At 31.8% G+C, this 12,978-nt stretch overlaps 1 protein-coding gene across 3 annotated transcripts; it reads left to right on the top strand.

The window, feature by feature from the left end:
* Positions 1-2,118: 2,118 nt before the first annotated feature.
* On the top strand, positions 2,119-9,259 carry LOC123219255 (GATA transcription factor 28-like). 3 transcript variants are annotated; one of them, XM_044641096.1, is made up of 8 exons: positions 2,119-2,384; positions 2,815-3,217; positions 5,488-5,574; positions 5,693-5,787; positions 6,561-6,692; positions 7,276-7,381; positions 8,751-8,822; positions 8,922-9,259. In XM_044641096.1, the coding sequence occupies exons 2-8, from the start codon at positions 2,918-2,920 to the stop codon at positions 8,982-8,984; spliced, it is 855 nt and encodes a 284-aa protein (XP_044497031.1). In that variant the 5' UTR covers positions 2,119-2,384; positions 2,815-2,917; the 3' UTR covers positions 8,985-9,259. The 3 variants fall into 3 exon arrangements, with proteins under 3 accessions (XP_044497031.1, XP_044497030.1, XP_044497029.1); XM_044641095.1 differs by having other exon boundaries at positions 5,654-5,787; XM_044641094.1 differs by having other exon boundaries at positions 5,642-5,787.
* Positions 9,260-12,978: the final 3,719 nt, after the last annotated feature.

Here is a 12,978-nt window from a genome sequence, read left to right as displayed (position 1 = left end):
CCTTGAGTAATTTTCTATACATTTGTTAGCCTCCTATGTTTGTCTATTTATTTGAGGATGGTAAGAGGTTGAAAATTATCAACCAAACTCTTGTAACCGAAGGAGGCTCTACCAAAATTGACTAATGAAAACCATTCCCCTGTTAATTGTAATTGTAATTGTATTTGGCAACCCGTGTAAGTTATAAATACTCTATAGGAATAGTCGAGCCACTATAAAAATTAGAAAATGACGGTTTGAATCCCATGAAGACCTTTTTTAAAGTCCATTGTAAGGTCAGTGAATACCAAATGTGGAATTGGTAAAGGTTGTAGTAACCTTGGGGAGGCAACATTCTCATGTTTACATTCTTAGCATACTTGACAAGTAGAGTTGAATGTGAATTAAGTTGGCTCGATCTCAAAAGTCGATTTGACTTAATTTGATTTAATTTGAATTCATTTAATTCAAATTTGAATTGATTTCAAATTGAAAGAGTCAACTCATTTTTTAAATTAAGTTAAACTCAAAGTAAGAGGTATTCGATTTGAGTTTAGCTTAGTTCATAATTTGAATTTGTGGTTTGACTTCATAATTTGAGTACATAACTCAGTTGCCAAACAACGTTATTTAGTTAATTATGTTTAGTTCCCTAGAAATGATTGTTTTATTTTTTATTGAAATTACGAAATTACCATTACACTTAATATAAATGTGAAATTACCAACATATCATTATTAGTTTAAAATTCACTTGAACCCCCTAAATATATTAAAACTTTAACTAACTTGAAAATATTATGTTTTGTTTTATTATTTGAGGGTGTCATTATCATTTTTGAGACTATCAAAGAGCATATTAAAATTTTAAAATATTAAAAACACCTTTAGAAGTTTCAAATTTCCAAAACCCATGAAAAGTTTTATTAACATCTCTAATTTTTTTAAAAAAAATTATTATTTACCTCCAAATATATGCTATTTTGAAAAAAGAAAATAAACAAAATAAACAAAATAAAGAAAAAAATAAATAAATAAATAAATAAATAAATCTATACAAAATGATACGTCCATTATTTCCCTTAACAAAATTTACATGCCTCGAATGATTAGTGGAAGTATAACTTTTTGAATTTAAATGGTGTTAATGTCTTTTCAACAAACTCTGGGCGGGACATAGTGTTTTCGCCTTTTTTTTTTTTTCCAATTTCATACTGGTTATTTAATTACATCTTCCTCGAATCCAAAATAAAATACAAATGACACGTGAAAGATTTCTACTAAAATTAAAAAAAAAAGAGTAATAATAGGAAAAAAAAAGACTATTTTTCATCAAAATTATAGCGTAATCTCAAAATTATATTTATAACAAATAAAAAATTTAAATACTCATTTATAGACTAATTACCATCTAAATTTTTAGTTAGAAATAAGAGTAAAATTATAATTTTATTTATAAGTCAAAAAACCTTAAAATTTATTTATTTTTTTAGGTTATAAAGATTAACACTTCAACCCATTTTTAAAATTTAAAAAAATTTAGATTTTACTCTTAGGGTTTATTTTCTTCTCTAACCACCATCATTTTGATCGACGATTAACGTTTTTCATTTATCTTTTAGATCTGACTATGAAGGATGGTGAAGAATAATTGTTCAAACGTGACGATAAAAGACAACGAAACATCATCTTTTGTCTTCTAAAAGACTTGATGAACGATGACTCTTTGTCGTCCTTCGTTGAGTCATCCAAACGTGACAACAAAAAGTTGTCTTTTGTCAGAAAAAACCTTCACTTTTGTTTGATTGTCAAACGGTTCTCTAAACCATTGGAGATGAAATCTGGAAAGAGAGAAAATCGAATTTTTTAAAATTTAATTATAAAAGGTAAATATGAGTTTTTTAAAATAAAAAAATAATATAAATTTTTAAAATTTTAAGATTTATGAGTAAAATAAAAATTTTATTTTTATTTTTAACTAAAAATTCAAATAATAATTTATTTATAATAAATATTTAAATCTTTTATTTACCATAAATATGATTTTAAATTTAAAAGTTAGGGTAAAAAATTGTTCCCTTCCCTTAATAATAATCAATGACGTACATCCCTATAAAAACTGCATTTTTTAAATTCAATAATAAAATTTTTGACCAATAAAAAAAATAACTAAGCACCCTGTCACCGCTCGCCACCGTTCTCTAATGATCTGTCACGTCCCTTCTTCTCTCAACGCTTAATCCTCACCGTTGATTTCCTCACCCTCCAATCCTCATTCCACGGTCCGCACTCCCTTTCTCTTATCATCTCCTCTTTTCGTCGGCGAATTTAATTTATCGCAGGACTTTGCTTGTTCCGGTTGCAGGATATTCGTATTCCGCTTTTGAATTACCTTACACGCGAATGGTACTGCTTGAAATTCTAATGAAATCTTTCAATTATTTTGTTTGATTTCTGATTTTTTCCTAAGTTTGAGAGAAATATCTATTTATGTTTATCACACTTTTCCTTTAAATTATTTTGTTTGTTCGCCAAAAAATTCAGGAAGATATAAGAAGTTTCCTTTTTTGTTTTTATTTCTTTAAAGTAATTCAAATTTAAATAAGATTTGCTTGTGTTAAATTTGTTTAGGTAGATAAAGTGTAACTTTTGATTTGAAAAATCTTATTGCATTTCTCGGTGACCAAACTGGTGAGCCGCGAAATTGAAAGCGGTCAAATCTCTCTCTCTCTCACACACACACGCGAGCGCGCGCGCGCGCGCACACACACTTAAGAGAAAAATTCTGATTTTGAATCTAATTTTAATTTTGTTTCTTGTATTTATGAATTGGTAGTGCTTGCATCAAGTTGAATGTGACAGCAGCCGTTGCTTTAAACTGTGAAAGAGAGTTGGTTTTTGCAAATTTATGACTTTATGTGCGAAGTATAGAAGAAATAATGGATGGAATACATGGAAGCAACGTACAAATGCAAATAAATGAGGGGCAGCATCCAATGCATAATGTGCATTACGCACAAGAACATGAATTGCATCATATGAGCAACGGGGATGTGATGGATGATGAGCATGATGATGATGGAAATGGTAATGTTGGGGGAGGCGAGACTTTGGAAGGGGATCCACCATCTGACCCTGGGAGTCTTTCGGATAATCGTGGCAATGGTGATAATGGGGACCAGCTGACATTGTCTTTCCAGGGTCAAGTTTATGTGTTTGATTCGGTTTCCCCCGAAAAGGTGATTCTCAATTCTCCTACTATTGTATACTTTGATTGTTGTTGTATAATTTGAAATTAATGGGTATAACTAACTCCAGTTTGAGCATATTGACAATCTTTACGTGATATTTGACGTGAAACGATGAGTTATACTTTTTACACTAGGTTTTTACGCACCATTGTTTACAAAATTTTGATCGTTTAACTTAAAACTATTAGGATTTCATGGCCCCAAATATAACAGATAATCCCGATTGGATGTTGTTCTATCTTATAATCCTAAAACAACAAACAGTGTGAACCACCATTTCAACATGCAGGATTAGTAATATTGTTGGATCAGATTTGAAACAAACTCACATGACTTCAAAGAATTATTTCCACTATAATCTTTTAAAGAATATGGCATATTTGCTTTATGGGTTGTTGTGGTGAAGTTAGATGTATTATTGGATAAGATGGTTCAGTGAAAGGAAGATGACAGAGTAGATGAGTGCAACGTCGCTTTATTGATTGAAAACCCAGTCAAATTTTTTGGATTCTAATCTTGCATACTACATCTTGGAAGCTGCTTCTTGTAAATGAGACATATACCATTTGAGCTCCATCTATAAGCTTATCTCATGAAATTTACATTTTTCTTTGTTCAACATTTTAACATAGAAGAAAATCCTACAAGGAGTGAACCATATAAAGCAAGGGATATTTTTAGGGGGTGGATTCGATCTGAGTTGTTCGAACTCGAATTGATGTTCAGCTTGACTCGAATCCTCTCACCTTGTTGTCGTCACAATGCAAAACTAGCTTGTTGACAATTATTCTTCTTCTCTGACAATTCAAACAAGTTTAGCTCGATCTCAAGTTGTTGATTTGGATTTGAGCCGAGCTTGAGTTGGCCCTTGTTAGAGCTCAGCTCTACTCAAATCCACCTCTAGATCCTTTATATTTTTCTATCAAAAACACAACTTACATGTATAATTGCGATTCTCTTAACAAGAGAGGAAAGCTATAATTCCAAATAAGAGTACCTTCTGAACAATGTCCTGAATTGGCTAATTATCCAATTTCTTGAATATGATTCTTAGAATTCATAACCTTCATTTTCATCTTTAAATTGCTTGCATGCCTGTCAACCTTGATCAAAACAATCTTTTCATTATTCTCTCTATCTGGTGGCATGCTTTATGAAAGGAATTCTTTAATAAATGCCAATATTATCTGTCATAAGTTGACATAATTTGTAGTTCTTATGATTTTGGGTAGATGTTGAAGATTCCATAGCAAACCAAGGTGGAATCTGCATATTGAATGTGAGGTGTCACAATAAGAATAGGATACCAACGTGGGTTACATTTTGGTTTGATGTGAATTGAATCTCCTAGAGTTGGATTAAACCTATTACTAGTTTCAACTATTCTACCGCTTAGCTATTGAGAAACAGTGGAAGATTATATTTCAAAATTATGTGAAAAAATCAAATCGGTCTTTGTTTTTGTTCACAATTATTTGTAATTGTTTGTGTTTCTACTTTCACATGTGCTGTATCATATGTAATCTTAAAGAGTGACATTATTCTGTACCACACCCCAACTGTGGTATGCACCCTTTCTCACCTTTCCCCCTTAAATATGTTTTTTGAAACCTGGTTGACACAAAACTCCTTATTGAGATAAGAACAGAAGGATGTCTTGGAAAATTGCTCCTCTTTATGCAGTGTGTTTGGAATATTTTAGGATCCTCTTACTTTATTTTTATTGGAGGAGTTGCCTTGTTCATCTTTCGCTTCCCTTATTGATATTTTAGAATATGTATATGGTTCATTCTAGTTTGTATCCAATTGTATCACTTATGTTTTTCCTTTTTCATACCCCTAACACCTTTTTGTTTGCTTTAATACCTTTGTTGGAAGTAAGTTATTATTATGCAGCTACAATAGGTGATTCCCGTATAATTGAAACTTTTTTGAAGTGAAAATTGATGCAAGATATTTTGTTTGACTTGGTTGTCTCTCAACAAAACAAACTTCATTTCTCTGTATGTGGCTTGTTCGTCTTCTGCATTTTATTAGAGAGAAGAGTGATGCTATGTGCACTTGTAATGAATACTAATCTGAGTACTAATAATGATATGTTACTATATGATCAGATGTTTCTTTATTTTTAATTTAAAATCACTCAATTATATGGGGGCATATTATTATTGGTACCCAAATTGGCACTCATTATAAGTACACGTGTTATTGTAAAGCGAATTGTTTTGGCTTTAATCCTTGCTGCATGTATTTTGCAGGTTCAAGCAGTACTGTTATTATTGGGGGGCCGTGAAGTACCTCCAACTATGCCTGCCATCCCTATGACTAGTCATCTCAATAATCGGGTATGTTTGACCTGATCAGCTGATTATTTGTATTTCTTTTGTTTCTCTGAATTGTTTTTCTGACCAGACATTGAACCAGGGGCTACCTGGTACCCCGCAACGGTTAAGTGTGCCACAGAGGTTAGCTTCATTGATTAGATTTCGTGAAAAGCGGAAAGAGCGAAATTTTGAAAAGAAAATTCGTTATACCGTCCGTAAAGAAGTAGCACTTAGGTAGGACTCTATCATTATAATTTGAATTAATTCTATAATGCACTTAATTTGTTATTTGTGGGAGAGCCTTTTTTTTTTTTTTGGTTGTTGTTTGCCATGGATTGGGTATAAAAGTCATGCATCTCATTTGGAAGATCATTCTATTATTTAAACTATATGTGGTGCTTGATACTTGGTTACAAAAGTGGTAATTCTGGTACTCCAATAAATAGCCTCTCAAGTGATAGAGATGCCAAGAACTATTGTTATTATTATGTATTGATTTGTGACTTCTGTGGAGGTAGGTATGATGGAGCATGCTTCTATACAAGTAATGTGTGACTTTTTTGCTTTTCGATGAGAGTCACTTTCCATTGGTGAACTCTATTCAATCTCAAAAGGCTACAAATCATCTCCAGTCCATGAGATTTGACTTTTCCTAGTTTTGATTTGAGAGAGGAATGGACAAGCCATTAGTTGAAGGTTTTACTACTCTGGGGTTGGTGATTGGTTGTCCCTCATGTTGGAGAGACCTTACAAGAGGTTATGATTTATCAGCTGTCTTTATTATAAAGAAGTCATGTATATTACTGTGCTTTGGATGAAGTTCGCAAGTTTTTTGGGGGTCTTGCTTTTTGTTGAAGTTTGTATGATGGATAACATTTTTTTCCTTTCTGGGTTTTTTGTTTAGTAATTCATTCTTGGGATTTAGCTATTATGTTTTACCTGATGACTGAATTCTGATGCTTATAGTTGCCTGTATTTTGGATTTGGTCCTGTTTGTACTTTTGTAGGATGCAACGAAATAAAGGCCAGTTTACTTCCTCAAAGTCCAATAATGACGATTCTGCATCAGCAGTTTCAAGCTGGGGCTCCAACCATAGCTGGAGTGTGGATGGTAATGGATCCCAAAATCAAGAGATTGCGTAAGTTGATATGTTTTTTCCCCAGAATATAGTAAATGCAAAGTCTAATAGTATAATGAGCGGGGATTTGAAATCGTCCTGAAGTTATACATGTCAAATATTCTTCTATTCTTATAGAAAAATTTTCTTTTACGATTTGAAAGATTTTGTAGATTCATTGATCTAGAAACTATCAAGACAAAGCAGAATCAGATTTTACCTTTGATAGAAATATTTTAAGCTCCCCACAGGGGTAGGGGAGCCGTATAGCTTTCATAAGCTCAGAGTCATCAACCTTAAATTTGTTAGAAGACTGTTACTGGCCTATTTAACAACTTAGTTTAAGACTTACATCATTGCCCTATCAAGTTGGGCTTCTTGCTTCTGATGACCACATGCAGTTGGGAACCCTGTCACAGTCTGTATGCAATTGAAAACTTTACAAGCATGTTGTGACAGGAAGAACTTCTTTTCTCCCTAATTTCCACATGCATGCAATGCAGTCCTCATTGCATTAAACTTAATCTGTTTGAGTTTATCTATAATGATTAATCTTGTGCAATTTTGGATTTAAAGATTTTTCTCCTTTTTTTGAGTACAACAGCTGTCGTCACTGTGGTATCAGTGAGAAGTCTACACCAATGATGCGACGTGGACCTGAAGGGCCTAGGACCCTTTGCAATGCATGCGGACTCATGTGGGCAAACAAGGTAAAACACCAAGAGCTCTTTTGTGTATCATATAGTAGTTATATTAGTATTATTGTTGCGCTGAGTGTCATCTCTTCTGGTCCAAGTTGGGCCTACACTCTCCATTGTCACATTGAGTTACTTTCCTAATGTTTGTTTCTTAAGAAATTGGATATTAGAAACAAGTCTAGAAATAACTGATGGAGAAAGGTTTCATGGAGGATCTAGACTTCTGTTTGAGGTGGGAAAGGACACCTTTTTGGAGAGATGGCATTGAGGGAAGTCATCGTGATTTGGTTCCATTCTTGCAGCCAAAAAGAGGAATGGAGTGGACATCTTAATCCTTTTCATTTCATTCATGCCCCATTTCATTACACATAATCTCTTTCATCCTATTACAACACATCAAATCTGACCTTATTGTGGTGAATATCTTCTATCTATTTGAATCATGTGCATAGAGTAAAAGCAAACTTGTGAAGAAAAGACTCTCTGTTCAGTAAGTTAATTGACAGGAAAGTGTAATACTCATCAGCGTGCGTATATCCCAAGTTTCTGAATTGATGGATTATCCCTAAAATAAGTAAATCTCAAACGAGCCTTTAGTCTCATTACTACCCTGGCACTGTATTTGTTATATTCACATAATAGTTCTGCTGAGCTGAAGGAATTATGTTCTAGTTCAAGAATGGTATATAATTACCATTGCCAGGGGAGGATCATATTTAATGTTTGTGTATGATTTCATGTAGGAATGAGACAGCAATGAATTTAGAGATGAGGTTTGTGGTTTCCATTCATGTGGGTAAAGTGAGAGAAGTTGAATTTACCAAAGCTAGACTTGATCTCCTCTTTGTTTATATTTTGTTCAAGTGGTGTTTTAGCCAAAATTTTTAAAATTACAGTCATTGAAGAAATGAGCATGTGGTGAAGCCTGTGTCTCTGGCAAATAATTATCCTTGATCTGTCAGAATAACTAATATGCATCATATTTTACAGTCCTCTTATATTGAGATTAGGCCTCGGTTTTGTATGGGAACGACAAGGAATTTAATTGCTTATTCATACAAGCTTGTTTAATTGTAGTGTAAATAATTAATTGAAGAGAATGACAAATTCATTTCATATATATAGTCTTCTGGACTTCCACTGGGATTGAAATTGTGTTGACCCAATATGTCTTGCATTCTCACATTTTACAACTGTTGCTATTAAACAAGTTCAACGGTCAAGCATCAGTTACCTTTTTCAGTGACATGTTATAGTTTGGAACTATACTGAACTCCGAGGGATCCCAAGCTTGGGTTCTCTTTTTTCTTTTAATTTTTTTTCCTCTATTTATATGTGTTTATCCGTAAGTTGATATCAATTTTAAACCTTGTTACGGTAGGGAACTCTGAGGGATCTGTCCAAGGCAGCACCCCAGCCTGGACATAATTCTTCCATGAACCGGAATGAGGAGGTGAGCTACCCATCAATATAGCCAGCATGTGGACTTACAAATTGATTTTTTGTGCAGTTGAGTCTTAATATTATTTATTTTCATTTTTATGTAAAGCAGAACGGAAATTTGAAGGCAGACAAAATTGTTACAATTGGGGGAAACATGAATGGCTCCTCATGATAGCGCCATTTCGCTTGAGCTTGTGTGTAGAGAATACTGCTAGAATCAACTTAAATGAGGAGCTAGCATGCATTTAGATGGTTTTTACAGGTTGGTAGAGAAACTTAACTTCAACTGTTTTGAACTTGATTTTATGCAAGACAAAACACAGGGTTTGTTGTGCATTAGCCATTCTTAGAAATTTCAGTGGAGAATAATGTGTCAGTGAGACATGGTTGTGTTATTGTTCTTCCCTTTATTTTAATTAATATTATGTTAGTTTGTTTCTTTGATAATTGGTTTGCTCCTCCAAAGGTATTTAGTTGTTTTCTAAATCTTTATAGAGTTTATGATTCAATTTTAATCACGACAGTTAACAGAGCTTTTGTGTTATTATGTTGAAGGGAAGTTTGATAACTCATACGAGAAATAATGAGGAGAAATTATTTTGAATAGCAATTAACACATATAACTTTTTGTCTTACAATATGTTACTTTGCTAGATTTTACCCCCTTTTTGTTAAATTTATTGAGGATAATGTCATTCTAGGAAAAGGCCACCTTACATTTAAAGAAACCAATCATTAGAGCTAAATTCAGACCAAAGCTCAAGTTCGTTTCAAAAGTGTTCAAATTTGATTCGTTTAAAAAGAGTTGAACTTAAGTTTAAGTTTGGTTTGATATTAAAACAATATTATTTTAATGTATATTGACCAAAACAAAATTATTTTAATTGATTCGTATTAAATTTTTCATATTTACAGATTTTATGAGTTAGACACCCTTAAAACACGAACTTGAAAATATTGAATTCTCAAATTCAAACTCAAGCTCTAACTTGTTTGAATTTGGCTTATTTTAAGGTTGTTTGAATCAAATTTAAACTTAAAATCGAACAAATTCAATTCAAATTCAACCCTACCAATCATAGGTTCAATATGTGGCATGTGATATGTCTTAGATACGAAACAACTTTGCGACAGGACACCCCAAGGTCTTTATCTCACCTTGGCATGCAAGTTAGAAGTCCCAGCAGTTTTCCAAATTATATTTTATGACATGTTTATCTGAAAAATAATAACTTTCAAATTGGGATTCGATAATTATTATTTCTCCATATAAAATGAAACAGAAAATTAATTTTAAACTATAAATAAATGATTGAAGGAAAGATTGATTTTGTCTTTATTTTTATTTTGATAAATAATGAAACAATATCATTTTATAAGATATAAAACGACATCGTTTTATATAAAACCTAACCCCAACAGTAACAAGTTGTAATCTTTTTCAAGTTTTTTTAATCCTCAACTTCATATTAAATTCCTGATTTCTATTTACATAACCATAACCTGATCTCTTGGCAACAATAATGAAACTATAACTCAAGAGACTATGGAACTAAAATGATGACAAAATTTAAAATACCCATAAGTTATAATGTAAATTAAGAATATTTTGATAGTAGTAAAAAATCTTTGGGGTAAAAGGAGAATCAACAAATATATGAGATTTAAAAATAATTTACCATGTGAACATTAAAAACTAAAGAAAAATTTATTAGACTTACTTTTATCCACGAGAAAGAAAGAAAAAAAATCAGAAGAAGAGGCAAGAAAGAGAGGAGAGAAAGGGAGAGAAGAGAAGAAAGGAGAAAGAAAGAAAAAAAAAAAAAAGAGAGAGAAGAAGAAGGAAAGAGAAGGGAGAATTGATAGGAAAAAAAGTATAGGGTAGCAATTTTCCTAGAATGCACACACATAACAGCATCCTGAGCAGGAGAGTATCTCTGCTCTGAATTCTGCAACAGGTGAAACCATATAGAAATATTAAAATACAAATGATACTTTAGATTCAAAATGAAATACTATATGGTATCTCAATCAATATGAAACTTCAACAGTAATGACAAGATGTTATATGAAACGGATTTGAAGCTCAAAGAAGAAGAGGAGGCATCCTCCAAGTACACAATCCATATAATATCATATGGACAGACCACATCGAAATCTAAGTGTGATATGTTGGATGATGGATTAGATCCACAACTCCCAGTCACACCCATCATACATAATTCACAAACCACCAAATGAGAGCAACGGTACTATAATGCCCTAACTTCAAAGACTAGACCAATGAACAAAGTTATGTCCAGAGGACAAAAAAGAAAGATATTATGCAGGAACTGTTTTGAAGTCTTGATTAATAGCTTAATATTCTGACAATGACAAATTCCCAGTAATTTACCAGAATTTCAGCCCAAAGTTCCTAAAGTTTTTGCACGATTAATCAAACACAAAAAGCTCCCTAATTAGCAAAATGCAAAAATATTGGAGGTCTCCACAGATTACTTTAAGAGTATAAATCAGAGACAATTAAGTTCCCATCCATCTCGTGCAGATACCAAGACCACCCGCTCATCTGAATCTTTGAGATAGAAAAAGGTTGCTAATACCCAACTTGACCAAAGCTTTGAAGTTCATATAGGGTTGTTCAGTTGTTTTATGTGTGTCCATTGTATCAAAAAGTTAGTTTCAAAATTTCATTACTCTGTATCAATGCAACAATAACCATTAATAAAGAAATTAGAGAAATGTCATGTGTACAATTTTATACACAAACAACAATATATCATTATATGATTAAATAGTTAAAAATTGAAAATAAACCAACATCCAATAACATAATGACACATCATTACTCGTGTACAAAATTGTTATCCCTACCCCAAAAAAAAAAAACAACCAACTTCTCCCAAATTTATTCAATGGATCACAATTTATCTCTTAAAACAAATAAACTAACACGTTGTTATGTAGTTATAACTGTCTAATATAAACATATTGGCTAAGAACTGAATCACTGAATCTTGGAACATATATATATCAGTAATAAATACTAACAAAAGCAAGCAGAAAAGAGTTTTTTTTTTTAAATCACCATTTCTCTACATAAAATCCTTCACAGTGATCAGAATGGCCGCTCACAAGCCTCTTGTTCAACAAATTTTCCTTATAGGGATCATTTGCTTTTTATTCATATCCATGTCAGGTAAATATATAGTGAAGAATAAGATTATATGTACACATCATTGGATATTTCATTTCGGCATTGAGAATTATGAATTCTAAAGAACATTTCAACCTTTGAGTAGGGCCAGTCGTGGCACTGTATAGAGCCGGTGGCCTGTACATCGGAGCATGTCAAGACTTTCCTGATTGCAATCAAGCTTGCCGCGGACGAGGGTTTGCTCTGGGTGGAAATTGTAAGGCAGTCGGAGTTCGCAGTGCAAAATATAGTATTTGTGTGTGCCCTAGCTAGGGCCAGTGAATTTAAACCAAAGATTGTTTTTACCAGAATCTAGCCTCTGGATTTCGGTGACCAGTTGATAAATTTCTGGCAAATATTATTTTATATTTAGAAAATAATTGAAGTAATAATTTTTTTTTAATGCATTCATATTTCATTTAAGATAATGTTTACAAAACGACCTCCATGGAGTAATTTTGGTATAAAAATCTTTTGGGACGCTGGATTGAGTAATATTTTATTATAAAATATAAACATTACTTTGAAGATAAATTATTTAAAAGATTATTAAATATATTAATAAAATTAAGTAGATATAAATAATTATTATATTTAATTAAATGTAATAAAAAATATCAATAATTTGTTTATTTAAATATCTTTAAATATAATTATTTTATATATTATTTGTTATATTAATTAAAAATAAATTTATTTATGTTTCAAAAAATTAATAAATAATAATATAATTATAATAAAATCAAGATTACCGTAGTAATATTTTGATATTTAAAGTGAAAGTAGTAATCAGATTATCACTTATATTATCTGTTATATCAGTATTAATAATAGAAGATTATCGTAATTTTTTATAACTGATAAACCAAATAAGTTAATATAAATAATAAAATATAAATTACTAAGATAATTTTTAAATCTCTAAAACCAAACAACCCCTTAAAAGTATTGATTTTTTGTTTTGTTGTGA

This window comes from Mangifera indica, chromosome 6 (genome assembly GCF_011075055.1).
Source record: "Mangifera indica cultivar Alphonso chromosome 6, CATAS_Mindica_2.1, whole genome shotgun sequence".
Lineage (NCBI taxonomy): Eukaryota > Viridiplantae > Streptophyta > Magnoliopsida > Sapindales > Anacardiaceae > Mangifera > Mangifera indica.
This window is presented reverse-complemented; position numbering and strand designations above follow the sequence as displayed.

Bases quoted from the DNA above. Each gene is read 5' to 3' on its own strand.
- LOC123219255 (XM_044641094.1), top strand. From the start codon at position 2,918: ATGGATGGAATACATGGAAGCAACGTACAAATGCAAATAAATGAGGGG. The intron at 5,575-5,641 runs GTATGTTTGACC...TTTTCTGACCAG, and splicing joins CTAGTCATCTCAATAATCGG to ACATTGAACCAGGGGCTACC. The intron at 8,823-8,921 runs GTGAGCTACCCA...TATGTAAAGCAG, and splicing joins CCATGAACCGGAATGAGGAG to AACGGAAATTTGAAGGCAGA.